Source organism: Humulus lupulus, chromosome 5 (genome assembly GCF_963169125.1).
Source record: "Humulus lupulus chromosome 5, drHumLupu1.1, whole genome shotgun sequence".
NCBI classification, from domain to species: Eukaryota; Viridiplantae; Streptophyta; class Magnoliopsida; order Rosales; family Cannabaceae; genus Humulus; species Humulus lupulus.
The window spans coordinates 43,592,899-43,614,296 of record NC_084797.1 but is presented as its reverse complement, the minus strand read 5'-3'; the positions used below and the strand labels follow the sequence as shown (position 1 = coordinate 43,614,296).

The 21,398-nt window shown below is 35.1% G+C and overlaps 1 protein-coding gene and 1 long non-coding RNA gene across 2 annotated transcripts; both read right to left on the bottom strand.

Moving 5' to 3' along the window:
- Positions 1-10,664: 10,664 nt before the first annotated feature.
- On the bottom strand, positions 10,665-14,512 carry LOC133779087 (uncharacterized). The gene is made up of 7 exons (XM_062219086.1): positions 13,118-14,512; positions 12,393-13,021; positions 12,028-12,312; positions 11,843-11,948; positions 11,532-11,752; positions 11,316-11,474; positions 10,665-10,998 (listed from the first exon to the last, which is right to left on the bottom strand). Exons 1-7 carry the CDS (start codon positions 14,510-14,512, stop codon positions 10,665-10,667), a joined length of 3,129 nt encoding a protein of 1,042 aa, XP_062075070.1.
- Positions 14,513-15,290: 778 nt separating this feature from the next.
- On the bottom strand, positions 15,291-16,438 carry LOC133780374 (uncharacterized). Its single transcript, XR_009869268.1, has 3 exons — positions 16,328-16,438; positions 16,127-16,208; positions 15,291-15,481 (listed from the first exon to the last, which is right to left on the bottom strand). It is a non-coding gene; the product is annotated as an uncharacterized LOC133780374 (long non-coding RNA).
- Between the last annotated feature and the right edge of the window lie 4,960 nt (positions 16,439-21,398).

Sequence of the window (21,398 nt, the reverse complement as noted above, 5' to 3'; positions counted from 1 at the left end):
TGGGTCCACATTTTACTATAAGGGAATTTCGGTAATTTTTCCCGTTGAGGGCGTAAGTGTGTATTTTCATGCATGTTAGTGAATTTTCAATAAGACAACATTATAATGTGGATTTATTTGAGCCATTCGACATGTGACGATCTTTGAATGCAAGTTATCGGTCTGGTCATAACGAGATTAATTTCGAGGCTAAGGATGAGTCTCGAGGTAATTTGAAGATTAGAACATTCCGAGAATTAAAAGGTAATGGGATATGATTTAATAGCATTTGAGAATATTGAGAATAACGGGAATTGCAGGGCGTTAATTATGATTAACGAGTTATAGGAGAAAGGACAGTTTTGCCCTTGGTGGCCTTAAGAAGACTTTAAATGACCTAGGGGTATTTTAGTCTTTTCACCCTAAGGTTGCATTTAGCCATTAGAAGGCTATGGAATTGGTAGAAAATAGAGCATCTTCTTCACCTTCTTCCTCTTCATTCGTTCATCATTTTCTTCCTCATTTCTCCTTGGATTTTGAAGCTCTTTTGAGCAACCAAGCTAGGGAACCAAGCCTTGAGGCTTTTGGGTTATGTTCTACCATTGAAGAGGGTGTGATTCTGAGATTGAGGTGAGTTTTTAGCCATTAAAACTCTTGTTCTTGCTCTATTTTTCTATTTGAGTTTCAGCTGGATTTTGAGTTGGATAATGGGAATTTATGAGATTTTTTGGGAAGGGTTACTTGGGTTATGATGCCTAGGACTTGTGTACATGGTATTTGGGTTCATTTAGGGATTTGAATGGCATTTGGGATCTTGTTTTTCAGGTTAGAAATAGAGGAATCGAAGGAGGTAAGAACCAGAGCGATTTCGCCTGGTCCTAGCGCTAGCCATGGCAAATCAACCCTGCTTGTAGAGCTGGGGTGCTAGGGGGGCAGCGCTGTAGCACTACCCTGTTTTCTCTGATGGATGTTTTAGGCGCTTTTGAGGGTTTTTGGCTCGGGGGATTCAATTCCTAAGGCTCAGGATCGAATCCACTCACTGTTTGGGTATAATTCGGGGTCTCGAGAGTGAGGTTTAGGTCAAGACCCTTTTTATGGTTAATTTTCATTAATGGAGATTGTGATTGGTTATGACTAGGTGACCGCTAACGGAACAAAAGGATTGATCGTTCTCAAGGGTCGTTCAATTGTTATTTCTCGCTCGAACCAGAGATAAGAAAACTGCACCCCATATGTGACATGCATGGTTATTATTGAGGCATGTTGAGTGTTTAAATGTGGACATTGATTCCATATCAAATGCTTAGCAAATCTTGCTCACTTGTGAATGGCACTGACTTATTAGTTAGAATAAAAAATGGTCTCAGTATTAACTGTGAAGCTGTGACTCATTAGTCAAGTTTGAAAGTAGTACTGAGCATTGGTTGTATGGAATTGACTTATGAGTCAAGGACGGTTTTAGCGTGTTTAATGCAAGCTGAACAAATTAGATCTAATCGACATCTGCATTGAATGACTCATCATTTGAATTAATGTCGGACCGAACATAAGTTCGATGAACACCAAAAGCGCTTGTCTAGTTTAAAGGCTAGTTATTTAGAGCCAAAGCAAGAAAGGCTAAAGTGACCTACACGCCTCTAAGATTGAGGTGAGTTTTTAGCCATTAAAACTCTTGTTCTTGCTCTGTTTTTCTATTTGAGTTTCAGCTGGATTTTCATTTGGATAATGGGAATTTATGGGAGAATTTGGTAAGGGTTACTTGGGTTATTATGCCTAGGACTTGTGTATATGGTATTTGGGTCCATTTGGGGGTTTGGATGGAGTTTGGGATCTTGTTTTTTAGGTTAGAAATGGAGGAATTGAAGGAGGGAAGAACCAGGGCGATTCTGCCTGGTCCTAGCACTACAACGCTCAAAGGGTCGCACTACAACGCTAACCAGGGCAAATCAACCCTGGTTGTAGCGCTGGGGCGCTAAGGGGGCAACATTGTAGCACTACCCTATTTTTTCTAATGCATGTTTTAGGCACTTTTGAGAGTTTTGGGCTCGGGGTTTTAATTCCTAAGGCTCGAGATCGAATCTACTCACCGTTTGGGTACAATTCAGGGTCTAGGGAGTGAGATTTAGGTCAAGACCCTTTTCATGGTTGATTTTCATTAATGGAGATTGTGATTGGTTATGACTAGGTGACCGCTAATGGATCAAGAGGATTGATCGTTCTCAAGGGTCGTTCAATTGTTATTTCTCGCTCGAACCATAGGTAAGAAAATTGCACCCCATGTGTGACATGCATGGTTATTATTGAGGCATGTTCATTGTTTAAATGTTGACATTTATTGCATATCAAATGCTTAGAAAATCTAGCTCACTTATGAATGGCACTGATTTATTAGTCAGAATCGGCAATGGTGTCAGTATTAACTGTGAAGCTTTGACTCATTAGTCAAGTTCGGCAGTAGTACTTAGCACTGGTCATATGGCATTGACTTATGAGTCAAGGACAATTTTAGCATGTTTAACGCAAGCTGAAATGATTAGATCTAATAGACATCTGCATTGAATGACTCATCATGAACATTATTGTCAAACCGACCTTAAGTTCGATGAAAACCAAAAGCGCTTGTCTAGTTTAAAGGGCTAATTATTTAGAGCCAGAGACAAAAAGGCTAAGGTGACCTACACGTCACATGGCTAGGAGGGTATGGGACCTCCGAGATAGACTTATTTGTTATCTAATCGAGATGGACTTATCAATCATCTAATCGAGATGGATTTATCAGACATCTGATCGAGATGGACTTATCAATCATTTGATCGAGATGGACTTATCAGTCATTTGACCGAGATGGACTTATTAGTCATCTGACCGGGATGGACTTATCAGTCATCTGACCGAGATGGACTTATCAGTCATCTGACTGAGATGGACTTATCAGTCATCTGACTGAGATAGACTTATTAGTCATCCGATCAAGATGGAATTATCAGTCATCAAACCGAGATGGACTTATCAGTCATCTGATCGAGAGGGATTTATTAGTCATCTGACCGAGATGGACTTATCAGTCATCTGACCGAGATGGACTTATCAGTCATCTGACCGAGATGGACTAATCAGTCATCTGACCGAGATGGACTTATCAGTCATCTGACCGAGATGGACTTATCATTCATCTCGACCGAGATAGACTTATCAGTCATCTGACCGAGATAGACTTATCAGTCATCTAACCAAGATGGACTTATCAGTCATCTAATCGAGATAAACTTATCAGTCATCTGACCGAGATAGACTTATCACTCATCTATTTAGAGAGTGACTTATCTATTTAGAGAGTATCAGAGCAAGCCAAGGTTAAGGGTTCTTGAAGACAAGCTGGGCATGTACACTCGTCACTGAAGATTGCTTCACTCAAAGAATGGTAACTATTTTTGTAGTTATGTGTTTAACATCTTAAATGGAATGTAAATTCTTTACCTGCACATTGTATTAAGGTGCATGAGATACTGATAGAACCTGGCTCTTGAATGTGTGATTACTTTCTCCATGCATATATATAATTGTGATATTTGCATGTTGGAGTTAGAGGCATGGTAGGAATGTTGGAAGAGCATGGATTATGAGTGATGTATGAATGATATGGGCTTGTTTTTAGCACTACAGTGGTTTGTGATTGTAGTGTGGTAAGAATGTTCCCGTGGGGAAAGCTCTTGATATGCTCATCATATTTAATGGGTCAAGTTACTGACTACAGATTCAACCAGCAGGTATGTATGCAAGGCAGATAATGACGCTTGGTGGTGGTTATACTGAGGCTGGGAGTTTCAGCCAGGGGTTGAGTTCTTCATCTGCCCCTCAGAATTTCCAACAAATATTACAGATGTGGAATTAAGATTGCAGAGGCAAGAGGAAGAGAATAGGTGTTTGAAGCAACAACGGAATCTGTCGGGGAACACTTCTTCCTTTGCTACGCCAGGAGTGGCACCAGTTTTGGCTCAGCCTAGGGTTGAGAGCAGATGGGAATTTTTGTGTGGAAGATTCCATGAGTATTACCCTCCAGTCTTTGAGGGAGGCCTAGATCCATTCAGAGCGGAGCAATGGATGGGCATGATCAGCTCCATTCTTGACAATATAGGGCTGGTGGGGCACGATAGGGTGATCTATGCTACATTTGTATTGCGGGATGATGCCCGGACGTGGTGGGAAGTAGTATTCCAGACACGAGATACAGTTGTGATGGATTTAAAAGATTTTAGGCAGCTGTTCAATGAAAGGTATTACTGTGATGCGGCCCAGACTGCTAAGATGAATGAGTTTATGAACTTGATTCAGGGCAACGCAACAGTAACCGAGTATATTAACAAACTTGATGGGTTGGCCAAGTTTTCTTTTGATATGGTACCCACAGATGTAGCTCGGAAGGAAAAGTTTATCCAAGGATTTAATTCCAGGATAGCTCAAGGCATTAGAGTTGCCCCAGTGCATGAAACCTCCACCTACGCTCAGGTGGTAGGGAAGGCTCTTGCTGTTGAGAGAATAAGAAATGAGAAGAAGAATGCCAGAGAGCATGGAGCTCAGGCAGTGACACCTCCATTTATTGGAGCGAGCAAGAAAAAGAGTTGGATGACGTATCCAAAATGCACCCAGTGTAAGAGACATCATCTGGGAGAATGTCGAGCAAAGGCATGTTATTTATGTGGAATGGTTTGGCATTTCATGAAGTATTGTCCAAGGCAAGGAATAGATGAGCAAAAAGGGATGGATAACTCGACTTCAGCTCGAGTGTTCATTCTGAGGCAGTTAGAGTCAGAGACTGAGACTGAGGTTGGTTCCTCACGGGTGGCAGGTCAGCTTTCTAGTTTTGATTTTTGTATTATGCTGACTAGTTCCGTGCCATGTTGTTCTTTGTTTGTTGCATCTAGAGAAGCATAAATTTGATATGCATATGGCATGATTATGTTGTGATGAGTTAGGTTATGGTGGAAAGGACTCATTAGTTGTTGTGATAAAGTTGGTTATGACTGACTTCAGTATGATCTTGGATATGGATTGGTTAGCCAAGTGTAAGACAATACTGGTTTTCAAGGAAAGGATAGTAACTCTTGAGCTTGAGAGTGGGAAGCCTTGTGGTAGCTGGCACGGTGCATGGATTTGGTATGCTAATGACATCTGTACTTAGAGCTAGAGATCTATTGCAGGAGGATGCATAGAACTCTTAGCTAGTGTGGTGGATACCACTTAGGTTGTGCCAGTGAGATTAGGACAGACTGGATTAGTCTGTGAGTTTCTGGAAGGATTTCCAGGGGAATTGTCAGGATTACCTTTACACAAAAAGGATATAATGGTGATTGGATTGGTGACAGGGATGGAATCAAGTTTAGGCCATTGTATTGAACGACTTCAGCAAAGTTGTAAAACCTAAAGGCTCAGTTATTGAGTAAGATGGTATTCTCCAAGGTGGATCTTTGATCTGGTTATTACCAGCTAGAGATTGAGGAGAAGGATATGCAGAAGACTACCGTTATATTAGATAAGGGCACTGGGAGTGCTGAGTTATGTTTTGAGGATTTGGTTAATGCCAAGTTGTTTTTATAAATTAGATGAACAGAGTATTCAAGAATTATCTGAATTGGATCTGTTATCGTCTTGATTAATGGTATCACTACAAGAAAAACTGCATTCCATAGCGTTTTTAAAACGCTGTCTTTAACAAACGATAGCGTTATTTCAAACGCTATATTATCCCATGTTATTAAAAGTCTGGACCTTTTCATAGCGTTTTTAAATTGTGATGTAAAAATGTTGTTGAAAGATATATAATAGCGTTTTAAAAATATAATTAGATGTCAGTCATAGCGTTTTATGTATGTAGTCATTGATTATGTTAAATTGAAAATACTTACTTTTAATAGCGTTTTTCAAACGTTATGCAGAAATGATGTTGAAATGTATACAATAGCGTTTTTAAAATGTAATTAGTTAACAACCATAGTGTTTTTTGTTTGTAGTATTATTTACTTTTAATAGCGTTTTTAAAAAGTTATGTGAAGATATACAATAGCGTTTTTAAAATGCAATTAATTATAAGTCGTAGCATTTTATGTTTGTAGTCGTACTTACTGTGAATAGCGTTTTTAAATTGTTATGTAAAGATATACAATAGCGTTTTAAGAATGTAATTAGTTATCAGTCGTAGCGTTTTATGTTTGTAATTACCCTTGCTTTAATAGCATTTTCCAAACATTATGTAAAGATATGTAATAGCATTTTGAAAATGTAATTAGTAATCAGACATAGCGTTTTTTGTTTGTAATCATCCTTACTTTTAATAGCGTTTCTTTATTGTTATCATTAATCATTGTCATATGAACAATTTCATGGCATAACAAAAAATTTTATATTTTTCTATCTTTTAACATATGAATAATTGCAACAAATGATAAACATATAACACGTTAAAAATTATACCTTAACATAAATTCAAATATTCTTAATATGTTCGCTACATAAAGCTAAAATATCAATATCCCAAAAGTACGAGTATATTGCAAGACAAAATACATAAGCAAAAGTTTTAAAACAAACTGATTCATAATTTGTTGATCATGGGCGTCCCTCCAAAATATTACACTTCATTCATTAGTTGTGCACCTGTAAGAGTGAAAAATATATAAAATTAAGAAAACAATGTAGCCAAAATAGTTGAAAACACATGTTCATTCATTAGTTAATTTTATGCAAAGATACGTACCAAAGATATCTACCAAGAAACAATTGAATTTCATCCATTATGTTCATTTCCTATATATTTTGATGATATAATTAGTTACTACAGCTGATTTGTTGTACTATTTATAAATCATTTTTAAGTTGCATGAAATTTTACCTCATTGTAACTTTATTAGAAGGCCAAGCAACAGTGCAACCAACCGCTTCTTCAATTGTACTCATATGTGATGTTGGTCTCCATAAATATGCAGTAGGTTTCTTAGCAACATCAACCCAAACTCTCATTGCATTAGGCCCAAGACGAAGATGATGCACCTCACATAAAGGATCACTAGAAGACCATCGACCTTCTGCAACAATTTCTCCACTTCCATTCCAATCAAGTAAATTGCAAGCATTGTTTTCAGGAGTGAACTTCAGATTATTAACACTCTGTTACATGATAAAACATATATTTATTTATAGATAATATTGATACTTAAAAAATTAAAAGTGAAATGATAGGTAGTAATTAAAATTGTAGTTACCATAGGAGAAGGCATGTGTGACTCCGCTTCACTTGGTTGAGTAAACCCCTACAAGTTTGAGAATAATTTAGTCATTTATAATTTTCAATGAATAGAGTAAAATAAACAGAAGTCAATTAATTTAATTTACCTGAATGTTTACACTTTTTGCAATAGTATTAATAAGATTCATCATCTCAGACATTTTATTCTTCATCTCAGATTGACTTGATTCCAATTGTGAAATATGGTCATCTCTTGCTCTTAGAATAGCTAACTTTGTATTAGTTACTCCCCTCCCATTAGCTAATGATCTACCATTCTTGTCAGGACCAAATATGATAGTGAGAGCATCTTGTACAGTATTCTGTGTTGTGCATGAATCTGGTTTTTCATTTGCAAGAACTTGTAGCTTCTCCTATAAATCATTTCAAGTTGACTGTTAAATAAGTCTATGTGCATACAAATACATATGTTTCTACAAACAAAGGGTAAATTACTTACAATAACTTCAGCAGCTTGTGCATTCACAGGTTCACCATTCTTCTTTGTGTGTGTCTTTAAGAAAGCTTGAACTCTTGTTACAGGTTTTGAGCTTTCCCTACTCTGTATCCAAGTACATTTTTCAGAAAGAGAACATATATTTTCTTATGTTTAGCTACCAAAAATATTTATTAAATTTTTACCATGTCATCCATTGGTCGAGCATATCCTCTCCTGCTGCATGTATGTGGGAGTTGTTTCTTCCTCATCTCTTTAAACTTATTGCTAATCGCCTAAAATAAATAAGAAATGAACCAGCGATTGAACATACAGAATACCAAACACTCCAGCAGTAAAACAAAAAAACTAAACCAGTATTCTAGCAATAAAACAGTAAACACAGTACACATAATAGTTTTTCAACAATAAAACAGTAACTATGGCAGCAAAGAAAAGAGTATGTAATAAACACTCCAACAGTAAACACTCCAGCAGCAAAAGAAACATACAGAACCAGTATTCTAGCAATGAAATAGTAAATCATTTAAAGTACAAAAGTTTCATGAAAACAGGGCAGCAACTGCTCACATAATTTGAATACAATTAAGCCAATTGTAAATTTGGAATCTGAAATTTGTTTGTGGTTGCAAGAGTTCAAATTTAGAGCATAAAGATATTCTAAAAACTAACCATAATTGTAGTCTCAATGCAGCTCTTGAGGCCAATAGAGTTTAACTTTCATATGTGCATATCAAGCCAAGACAATCTAATGTTGCTAAGATTATGCAGAAACTACTAAGGATTTCTACTGCCTTAATTTGATCAGACCTGAAATAGTTTTAATTGACTGATATAGCATAATGCATTGTTCTAGAATAAGAATATTATATACTCCATAACACCAAGAAAAAAATATCTTACTTATCCAATCTCTTGATAAACATTTTCACCTAACCAGATATTGAACTGGGTTTTGTTTTCTCTGTCAAAGCCTAAAAAAAAGAACCCTTATCTAGATCATCAACTAAGCCATGACAAAAGAAACTACACCCTTGGTTGACTTGCTCTTTTTTATTATTTTGTCTGTTATACTTTTACATCAAATTCATTCCTAACAAGTTCAAAAATAAAAAAATTAGCATAACAGCCTCTTAAACTATTTGATTTAGTAAATTAGTTCCTAAATTATAAAATATAACAATTAAGTTCCTGAATATGATTATTTTTACTGATTGATTGTATTGCATTACCAAATTGATTTATATGTTAAATGAAACTGTTAACAGGCCTCATATGATATATCTTTTTCTGTTTTTGTTAAATTAAGTTTAAATGTGTGAAATGAGTGATTCTGTAAGAGAAGATGTAAATGGATCGAATCTCTCAAGGAATTTAAGAAGTAATCCCAATCCAACGTCCCTATGACTTATATACAATAAGATGGAGTGGAGTAGCATAAAAAAAAAAAAAAAGACCAACAGTGGTAAGTCAATTTCTAACTACCAGACATGTCTTCTTATTGTTTATTCTATTTATGCATATATAAAAAGAACTAACTAATTGCTAATAACAGAGTATCATTCATGTGCTTAGAAATTTTAATTTTTTTATAGACATATGACAGATCTTTTCTTCTCTTTCTCTCTATAGATATATATTCATAAGGAAATTAGTCTAAACTGCATACCAATATAAAACTTTAAACTAATTAATATATATATATATCCACATATGTATGATAATATCAATAAAGCTAAACATATTTAAAATTAGATTATATAAACACTTGTGATAATGAATAAACTATTAAATTCTAATAATCGAATCCAAGAATAATCATAGAACCATCATTGATAAACTTATTTCTAAAATTTCTACAATTCTTTCATACACGAAAGGCATCCATACATATATATAGATATATCTACTGATCTACATTTATAGGATGTAATAAAGAACTTTAGCTATTTATCCATACCAAAAGCATTAAAACTATAATTCATCAATATCAGAGATGTAACAGCTAAGTAAGCAATGAGTGTTTTTTTTTTCTCAATCTTTCTCCTGATAATAAACCAAACTGAAATAAGTATGGTACCCAATTTATTTGTAATAAGCAGAATCTATATAATACATATATTGAAATTTTGGTTACCTGAAATTGTTTACTGGTTTTTTCACGCACAAATACTCTCCATTCAGTTTCTGATTTGATATTATCAGGCTTTAATTTTAGTCGTTCTTGTTCATTTGGTAGCCCGTTCAACTTAGTAACTAGCCTGGACTTGGAAGATCTCCACAGGTCTCCCATTACTTTCATACACCAGTCTCGTTCCCAATCTTTGTCCACCTTATACCTTGTCTGCATTCACATTAAATATTAATTTATGAGTATTCACCTAAAAATTTTACCTTTTAACACATGAATAAATATAAGTTTAGAACCTGGATTGTTGACCACAAAATATCTTTCATTGATTTTGGAACCTTTCGCCAATCAGCTATTGTGTATGGTACAAGTTCCCTTACAAGAGGACCTATAAATGATGAAAGACCAACCGAGCCTTCCCCTACAGCTTGTCCTTTTGCATTAAACCTTACAGTAATACGACCATCAGGTTGGAGAGCAATACCTTTCAGCTTTGTTGGGCCTCTTTTTCTTTTGTTTTGAGTGACATGCTCTGTAGAGTTAACTAGAAATTCTTCCTGATTATTATTGAGAGGCACATCTTCTTCATGAGCAATAGATTGGCGATGGGAGGACCTTGTATTAGCAGCAGGAGAACCTTTGGTTGATGGCCTAATCAACCTAGACTTGGGTGACTCGTTCATCATAGTTTCTGAATTCTTTTGTGGAGTGTTAAAATCATCTTCAAAATCATTGTCAACAAAATGGCGCAGAGATCTTCTTGTTTTGTTCAGGTTGTGGAGTGGAGATGTTGCTTGGGTTCTACCTAACGCAGTTGCTCATTGTGGGGACATGTTTTCATCTTCGTTGTCATCCTCATTTGTTGGATTTATACCAAACGCTGCTTCATAAGATCTTTTAGATGCAGGTGGTGAATCAATTACAACTTTAGTAGAGGATGCAAAACGAAGCTTCGATTTCTTCTTCTCTGCCAACTTTCCAAACTTAGCTGCTAATTGCCTCCTCTTTTCTGCCACAATTGCTTTCAAAGCACCAGGTTGCAAGTGAACTTGAGTTGAAGGTGATCCAACCTCCTTTTCATTGACCAAACCTCCATCCTTTTCATTGACTACACTTCCATCCTGCTTCTTTTTTCTAGTCTCCATATTGTACCTGTATAAGATTAAGAGATTAAGAGATTTAGTTAAAAGTAATTTGAAATATGCACTAAATTTGCATCATACAAAAACATGTATTTTAAATATGACAATCACAATGCTCAAGTTAAGGAAACAATTTTTAAAGCAGTTCAAGAAACTTAATAAGTACAATAATAAAAAAAAATCATAAAAAAGTAATGACTAAACATTTTATGATTAATAAGAAAATGTTGTACTTTTTAACTTTGAGCAATCGAATTCTCATCATGTTGGTCATCATATATTTCTGATTCGTAGTGTCCTCTTGGTGGAGCCTTTAACACAATATACCAATTTGAATTTTCATTCTCCCTTGCGTAAAATATCTGTTTAGCTTGTGAAGCAAGTATGAATGGTTCTCTAATAAACTCTTTTTGTCCTTGGTGTAGATTTACAAGAGTATACCAATCAACCTTCTTTACACCCTTGCCAACATGTGCCCAATTGCACCTAAATAAAGGGATATGAAAATTGTAATAGTCCAAGAGTATAATCTGATTAATTAACCCATAATATCCTACAACATCAGCCAATTGTGCATCATCTTTAGCACTAGATCTACACATTGTTGTTGCTTCCCTATAAACACCACTATTTTGTGTCGTTCTCTCTGCATCCTTAGGATGAAATCGCTGCCCATTAATAACATATCCCTTATAGGATATGACTGCTTTACGAGGACCATGTGCTAATCTTGATAACATAGCATCAAATTCTGCAGTAGAAAACTACAAAAGGAAACATTTTTATCACATAATTTAATCGTAATTTCAGATTAATACAAATTTGATGCTATGTTAAAAATTATTGGCCCATACCTTTTCTTCTAACCACAAGGGAAAAAGCTCAGTATGTTGTTTCCAAAGTAGAGTGTGATTGGTTCTTAAAGTATTGTTATTCTTTTTTAGTTCTTGTAGATGCATCCTATATTTTAAAAAAAAATTAATCACCATCAATAATTAAGCGACAGTGAAATTAGAAGATAATAAGTTTATCCACTCACTCTAAATATTGCTCTGTGACAGCTAAATTGAATAATACATAGCGATGTGCACTAGCTAGATCCTTATCATTTAGTGTAACAGTTACACCACGATGAAGTGGACGACCTTCAAGTATCACATCACTATCATTATATTCGTTACGTCCAATGAAGGAACCTTCGTCATTAGATTGTTTCAAAAATGATGCACAAAAGCGCATTGTCTCATCAGCAAGGTAACGTTCAGCAATAGATGCTTCGGGATGTGTAGGTTGCATCACATACCCTTTAAGTAACTTCATATATCTACAAATAAAGAAGGAACCTTCCTCATTAGTTAAGGGAAATTCATGTTATACTATTGAAAGGTTACTAAAAATATTTACCTTTCAAAGTGATACATCCATTGAAATTGAACAGGACCACATAATAACACTTCTCGTCCAAGGTGAACAACTAAATGTACCATAGAATCGAAGAATGAAGGAGGAAAATATCTTTCAAACATACAAATTGTTTCAACTACTTCTGCTTCCAATTCTATGATTTCTTTTACGTCAACCACATGTTGGCATAATCCATTAAAAAATTTGCTAAGTCTTATAATTGCCTCTCTTGGACCATCCTCCATCAATCCTCGAATGGCCACTACCAGCAATTGTTGCATTAAGACATGGAAATCATGAGACTTAAGCCCCATCAACTTACGTTCCTCAACTACTACACAGTTACTAATGTTTGAGCTATAACCATCAGGTAACTTTAAATCAAATAACCTTTGGCAAAACATTGTCTTCTCTGATCTAGAAAGTGTGTAAGATGCTGCTGGAAGTCGTATAATCCCATCTTTCTCCACCGGATGCAAGGCCTTCTTGATACCCAAATCCTTTAAATCCAATCGAGCATTAAGATGATCTTTGGATTTTCCATTCAAGCCCAACAATGTGCTAATAATACTATCACACACATTTTTTTCTATATGCATAACATCCAAATTATGACGAACTAACAAAACCTACAAAGATTAAAGACACATCATCAACAAATTGAAGTTACATTTTATAAGCTTAAACTTTCAATTTTAAATAACTTCAAAATATATTAAACTAACCTCCCAATATGGTAGATTGAAAAATATAGATTTCTTCTTCCACATTCCTTCCACCTTATTATCCCGACTCCTTTTTTTGGGATTCATATTTTTTCCAAAATCGTTGGTAATTTGATTTAGTTCTTCAACAATTTCACTACCACTCAAAACTTTAGGGGGGCCTCTTTCTTCTGTAGCTCCATTGAACCATGCTTTCTTAGACCGATATGGATGATCAAACGGGAGAAATCTCCTAGTATTTTGGTATGAAAATTTTTTACTATGTTTCAGCCTAGTTGCACATGTATCATTACCACAAATCGGGCAAGCTGTCTTGCCTTTGGTTGTACACCCAGCAAGATTTCCATATGCAGGAAAATCGTTTATTGTCCACAACAACATTGCCTTCAAATTGAAGAAGCTTTTGTCGAATGCATCATAAGTATGCACTCCATTAGTCCACAATTTGTTTAAGTCTTCAATAAGAGGCTCCAAATAAATATCAATATCGTTTCCAGGTTGTTTACGACCTGGAATCAATAATGACAAAAATGTATTTTCGTCCCTCATGCACAACCAAGGTGGTAAATTATAGATAACAAGCATCACTGGCCAACAACTATAAGTGGAGCTTAGACTTTTATAGGGGTTAATTCCATCAGCAGCTAGTCCGAGCCTAAGGTTGCGTGGTTCAAGATTAAACTCTGGCCATCTTTCATTAATGGAATCCCAAGCAGGTGTATCCACTGGATGTCGCATCTTCCCATCAATACTTTTATGAGTGAAATGCCACCTTAAGTTTTCAGCCATTTCTTTTGATCTAAACAATCTTTTCACTCGGGGTATTATCGAAAAATACCTCAAAACTTTGGCAGCCTCACCAACTTTAACATTTTTTGTGCGTTTATCAACTTTCCATCTAGAAACACTACACTTTGGACAAACATCCATTTTAGCCTTCTCCTTTCTAAATAAGCAACAATCATTAATACAAGCATCAATCTTTTCATATTTCAAATCGAAATTTCTCAAAAATTTCCTAACTGAGTACATGGAATCAGGAAGTACATTGTTTTTGGGAAACATATCACAAAGGAGTTCTAATAGTCTAGTAAAAAAATTTTCTGTCCAACCATTCAGATTCTTCAACCTATATAAACCTACAATTGATGAAAGTTTTGTGTATTTCTCACACCCTTCATATAAAGGAGTTTCCGCATCCTCCAACTTCTTTTGAAGATCTTCGTTAACAAATTCATCATCTTCACCACCTCCACAACCTATATTATTGTCCACATCATCCATGGCAGCAGTCGTGTATAAATCAAATGCATCCATATCATTCGAAACTTCGTCAACTTGAGTATCAATGGGTTGCTCTCCATGGTGAACCCAAATACGATAAGTTGGATCCATTCCGGTTATAACTAAGTGCTCAAAAACATCATCAACACAATGATGATTTAAGTTTCGACACTTCTTACAAGGACAGATAATTTTATTTGGAAAACCATAATTTCTTTCTACCATTTTCACAAAGTCCCATGCCGCATCCGTGTACTCTTTTGTAGCTCTACATATTTTAAAAAAAAAAAGAGATTAACCTTAATATATTTTCTTAGGCCTTCAATATTACTTGAAATTTAAAGTTATTTTTGAAATAATACCTGTTTAGTTTCACCCAATTTTTGTTCAACATTTTCTTCACTTAGCTACTATCTAAGCTAGCTATATAAGTCTTAGTATTCTTCATAATCAAAAAAAAAAAAAAAAAATCAGATCAAGAGAAAAAAGGACAAAGATATCTAGTTGTTTATAAATTTATTTATATGTGAGGAGTGTGACATATGTAGGCAAAGATACTTTGTCTTATAGGATTCATACTTTATCAATTGTTCAATAAAGAATATGAGATCAAGTTCGAAACTGGAGTAGAGACAAAGATCACAGTGATCTTTGTTCTTCAACCAATATAATTCTTGTGTTGGTTTCATTATTTCTTTTCTTCTTCTCTATTTAGTTTTCTGAGCTATATTCATTTTGGTTCACTTCTGTTTTTACTAACATTACATTCTACACTCTACACATTTATTTAAATGTGCCATTGAATATGTTGTTCTAGTTTTGAGAAAGAGTTTCCTTTTAACTACTGACTTTGTTATTTGATCATGAGTATAACATTTAGAACAAGAGATAATACCAATACAAACAATAAATTTAGTTCAAGTTTGATTTAAACAGAATAACAAACAAATAAGATCATTCAATCTCTATAAGCATATAAGCCCATTAAGGATTAAACCTGATGCTCTACAGAAATGTCTTCTCTCTCTCTCTTTAACCTAAGGTAGAAATGTCTTCTCTCTTTATCCGAAGGAAAAGTACCTGCAACAATGCACAATATGTTTCAATAGGATTAAAAAAAATATGAGGAACAAGTTTGAGAGAATACAATAATGAGCAAAGGAGAGAGTTATTGTGCAAACATTAAAACAATTAATAGACAAACGAAACCAAATATCTTTAATGGAAATGAAAATTAGTTTCACTTTCTTATATTTAATATAACTTGTAAATACTATAGATAAGAAAATGAAATTCAACACAAATCAACCAAAGACAACAAGTAGCTAACATTCTTTCAATACATATAAATACACAGATATAATAAACCCAGCAACTATTTTTTTTAGGAAGACTAGTAGATGTTAGAATTGTAGAACACTCAACAAAAATGCATAAACATTAATATCTTAACATTTAAGCTACAATTAGAACAAGTTTTATCTTTCTTTCTTTCTCTACAAAAAGAAGAAATTAATTAAAATATCTAAAGAATATTCTATTGATTGTTTTTGCATATACAACAGTGACCAAAAAAAATTGTAATAGTATTGGGAGGGAGGGAATGAGCTTGTGAATATTCTTGTTCTTGATGTTGATGTAGTTTGAGTGACATGAAAACATGCATGCACAGACACATTTTGTACATTGATATCAAGGGAAACTATCCATAAACATAACACTTACTTTTTGGCAAGTCCACCCGTTGTTTATGTTCGTGGAGTGAATCCTGAATAACTGAAATCGACGAAACAAATAAGCATCGAGCCTGTGCATCAATATTCAGGATTAGTCCAGCAGAAGAAATGATCATTTAAGCTTGTTAAGGCATAAAGGACAGTTACGAACTAGTATGAACAAAAAATGCCAAGTACAGAAACACTATACCAACTTCAACACCAGCAAAAACACTCTCCAGAAATTCAGAACCCGTGTAAATTGCTTTTATTGTACTCTTGTGGTCCTGAAATGATTGAAACAGAACTCATATAAACTGCTTTTATCATTAGGCAAAACTGATAAAATCTTCCTGCTTCAAACAATTGCTAACCCAGTAATTCAGAGAAAAAAACAGCAATAAAATCCAGACCAATCAACCCAGAATTCAATTCCAGCCAGAAAACAGTAAAGAGAGAGAGAAACAATTTAGTGCCCATCAAGTGTTCTTGTATCAAAGTTGGTAGATAACTTTAAGATGGAAGTACAACTTTAAGTTTTCTGAATCCAATCATAGTTTTGATTTGTTTTCTTTAATTAGTACCATATAATTCACTCCAAGTAGAATGAAATAGCTCACTTTACCTTTATATTTGGATATTAAATAGAACTCATCATAGAGTATATGACAAAAATAGAGCAAACTCATATAAGAAAGTAGATAATATGCCAATATTGTTTTAGTTAGTTTACATACAAAGTATTGGCTTATAAATGTATAAATCAAAATCAAAAGAACAAAAAACAAGTAAAATATTTTTCAACAGCCCAGAAATTGTCTATTTGATAAAAAATAATTGAGAACAAATAAATAATCCCATCATTTCATCACGAGAGAAACCTCTAAGAAACCAACTCCACCAAAAATTGACTTAATTTCTTTTCACCTACGAGAATCTCAGCTCAGTACATTATTAAAATTTCTTGAAAACCCAAATGCTGATATACATAAATTAGATTAATCAAAACATAGATATGGAAATTAAAGAGTAACATTAGATACCTGATAGAGATGAAATGCGGAGAACCAACGAAGAGAATTTAGGGGGTGAAGTTTTCTTTCTTTCTTTCCTTTCCGTTTTTCCTTTCCTTTTTTCCTGAGAATTCAGGGGGAAAAAAAAAGAGTATGAAGAGCAAGCACTGTATTTGGGTTTATGATGGGAAGTGGGAACACTGAGCAATCACTAGAGAGTTTTTCAGGAACCAAGTCAGATAGCAGTGAGTGTGAAGAGGATGCAATATTTCGTAACTGTTTTTATTCGTATGTATTAGATTTTGCTGATTTTTGGTTTGTATTCTACAATTGACTTAATTGGGTAGTTAATAAAATTTATATAGATCTGGCTCCCCATTCCCCATAGTCTGTCTCACCAAATCATACCAGAGAGAATTTTGGTTCATAATTTATTTTATTGGGTCTAAAATCTGGACTTGATTTCGAAATTCTGACAGGATGATTTACTTATTTGTATGTAAACTCATACTCTGACGTAGAAAATAGGTGAATTTTTACTTTTTAAATTTTAGGTGGATTGGAGATCTAGACATATATGTAATTAAGATAGTGGGGTTGTTGAAAATATATAGAAGTTTCCAGGATTTTGATGAGGTATAAGGGTGTGGCTCTTCTAGTAATTGGGAATTTTAGCTGTGGGTTCATTTCAAGTTTTATAGAAATTACTTGACCTGTGCGTTGTGGTGCCTAGTTGAGCTTGTTAGTGATATAAGGTTGTAAATTTTCTATCCTCTCCACGAATAAAAGCCTGGTATGTCTGTACTAAGATTACCTACCTTTAGTTGATTAAGAATGGCCAACACCAATTTCATTATTAGCCTGAAACTGGAACTAGATGATTGACCTTTGAGAATCGGACAAATGTTAAAACTATCTAATTACTGTCATTTTGAAATTTTCTTATTAGGCATCAACTGTGGAGAGGATAATGAAGAATGTGGTAATTCCTGCTAACACAACTAAACAGCAAGCACAACTACAAACTAATGCTAAATGTTAGCAATAATTAAAACTGATGCACAAGAACACAGAAATACCAATCAAACAGTCGAATGCTAAAGTATTGCTACAGCAATTATCTCAGCAAAACAGAAAAGAAAATAAAGCAAGAAACACAAACAGTTTTATACTGGTTCGGCCAAATGGTAGTTCCTACTTCCAGTTTCTCCCCTTTATTGATCTTGATACAATGTGTATACAACTCTTGATTACAGCAGCTCAATCTCTCAATGATCAAAACACCATGATCATGAACAAATACAAAAAAATACTCTCAGGAAAACTTTTGCCTCTCAAAACACTTGAGAACAAGAAAAGTGATTCTTGTTCAGACTTTAATCTCCTTAGCTATGATTCAGTATGAATCAATATCACTAACTCATCATACTCTGTACTCCAAAGAGTTCTAACCATCGGTTTAAATAGAGAGCAAAAGACTAATCTAACCCGAGACTATTAACTAACTTAACCACCTTAACTATATTAACATTAACTTTTATATAGTTAAGACTTCTTGTTTCTTTTATGTGGATTACAAATACCACAAAGAATTTATGGCTTGAGATAACTAAGTTGAGGCGATCTTTGGAAGAATCCAGGTATACCCTTTACCATTCAATTACTAAAGAGAAAACTACAACATTTTTAAAAACAATTCTATCTGTTCACATCTTTCTATGCCCCTTGGAGTTTCTTTTTGGTGTTTTCTATTACTTAACATCAGCACTATGCCCAGGTCAGAAACCGATTGCAGAGTCTTACAGAGAAACAAGCTCAAATTATTGAAGAAAACAAGTTATACATCAAGGAGTTAGAGGAAAGACAGAGAATTGTTTTTAAAAATGAGTTTAATGTATACAATTAGAAGAAACAAAAATGCATGCACTTACTTGCTGGGTAGAGGTGTACTTCGGAGCTGCTTGATTAACTGAGAGAGAGTGATCGGACGGGAGAGGCACCGACTGAGAGAACCGAGAGAGACCCTTGGCTGTGCTGACTGAGAGAACCGAGATGCGGGTGGGAGAGGCGCTGGGTTCGTCTGCGTTCCTCTGAGAGAGATTCACAGTGAGCGGGTGGGAGAGGCACTGGGTTCGTTGGCGCTGGGTTCGTCTGGGTTCCTCTGAGAGAGGGATTCACAGTGAGTGGGTGGGAGAGGCGAGTTCGTCTGGGTTCCTTTGAGAGAGAGATGGATTATGCTATGGAGTGAAAATGGAGAAAATGGGAGAGACGGGTAACGTGGGAAGAGAGAGACAGACGGGAATGAGGGAGGGGAAATGGGTTTTTCTTTGTCTTTTCCTTTTTCAATTAAGTTGTTTTGACAAAAAAATAAGAACAACAATAAGCGCCAATAATGAAATAATACTCCCGCCAATTAAATGAACAGTGTGCTGTATAGATTATGTAACTTTTTAATAGCGTTTTTTTAATAATGTCCAAATGCAATGCTATTAATGAAGCTTTTTCTTGTAGTGTATTATGATATATTATTAGTTGGAAATTTGCCAAGGTCAAGGAATGCCTTTGGGGCAGGAGTTTCCTTGGAGAGGCAGGATATTATATATATTTTGTGGAAGACTTCTCAGTCTTCTTACAGATCAGAATTAGTTTGTAGGTTGTTATGACACCTCAATGACGGGGAAAAGTGATTGCCTATGCATCATGGTTGTTAAAGGATCTGACCAGGACTAGGGTAGAGTTTCTGGTGGGCCGAATGGCCAGCTTTATTCTTGAGATTGTTATTTCAGAAAAGATCAAAGGAAAGACGATTAAGTGAATCACATATAGGAAGATTGGGTGGAAAGTCTTAGCTGGATTAGCTAAGGATTATACAGTGTCAGATAAGGATTTATTGAGGTATAGAGATCAGATTTGGAATCCGATGGACATTGGGATTAAATGGGAGATTCTGGATAATCTCATAATATCCTCTTATTCTCTTCATCCAGGCATCATGGAAATGTAACAGGATATGAAAGCTTTATAGTGGTGGCCTGGGATGGAGAAGGACATACTGGAATACATTGCAAAGTTCTTAACCTGTTAGCGGGTCAAGACAGAGTATCAGAAATTAGTAAGGATATTGTAGCCTTTGAGTATTCCATATTGGAAATAAGGAAAACATCACGATGGGTTTCACGGTGGGGCTGCCCAGGATAGTGGGTCAGTGTGATTTGGATTAGGTCATTGTGGACCAGTATTTAAGGTGAGCCACTTCTATCGGTAAGGACAAGTAACACAGCTGATCATTATTCAAATATTTGTGTGAGAGAGAGGTGGTATGCCTTCATGGAAATTCAAGGTTCATCTTATCAGATGAAGACTCTATTATTACGTCCATGTTTTGAGGAAGGTTTCAGAAGGCAATGAATATACAGTTTATTACTCTCAGATTGATGGTAAATCAGAGAGAGAGAGAGAGTTATCCAATTATTATTGGAAGAACATCTTATAAGTTGAATAAGATATTATATCTGGATCCTGAGGTAGTTCAGGGGATCATTGAGGTTATTGAAAAGGTTAGAGCCTGGAGGCTCACTTCTTAGAGTAAATGGAAAATTTATAATGATTTGAGATGTAGGAGCATGGAGTTCCAAGTAGAAGGTTGTATCTTCTTTAAAGTATCACCATGGAAAGGGGTGAAGAGGTAAAAGAAACTTGAGCTCTAGAGTAGAAAAGATCGTTTGAATCTTGGATAAGATCGGTCAGGTTGCCTTTGGATTGACCTTGTCTTTGACACTGTTTGCTCTATATAGTGTATTTCATGTTTCCATGTTGAAGACATGGGTTAGAAGAGACTCATGTGTTGAGTTATAAGAATCTGAAAATTGAGGCTAAGTTACCCTGTGAGGAGTAGCCAGTTAAGATCTTAACAGAAAGAACAAGGTTCTAAGAACCAAAGTTATACCTTGGGTCAAGGTAATGTTACAAAAACAGTGAGGTCGAGGGAATGACCTGGGAACTGGAATCAGTGGTGCGTAATTTATGTTCTGGGATGTGTAGATAAATTTCAAGGACGAAATTTCTGTAAGGAGGGGATAGTTGTAAAGCCCCAAAATCCCTAATAAGATTTTGGACCTTAATTAGGAGGCCGAGAGGGCCATAATTGATTAATTATGCCATTAAATGATTATATGCATGTTTATGGGAATTATATTATTATATGATGATAAATGCATGCATAAGGGTCCACATTTTACTATAAGGGCATTTTGGTAATTTGGCCCGTTG

Coding starts and splice junctions, on each gene's coding strand:
- LOC133779087 (XM_062219086.1), bottom strand. CDS start 14,512: ATGGATCCAACTTATCGTATTTGGGTTCACCATGGAGAGCAACCCATT. Junction 11,753..11,842: donor CCTTGTGGTTAGAAGAAAAG/GTATGGGCCAAT, acceptor TTCCTTTTGTAG/TTTTCTACTGCAGAATTTGA. Junction 10,999..11,315: donor GAGAATGAAAATTCAAATTG/GTATATTGTGTT, acceptor AATCTTATACAG/GTACAATATGGAGACTAGAA.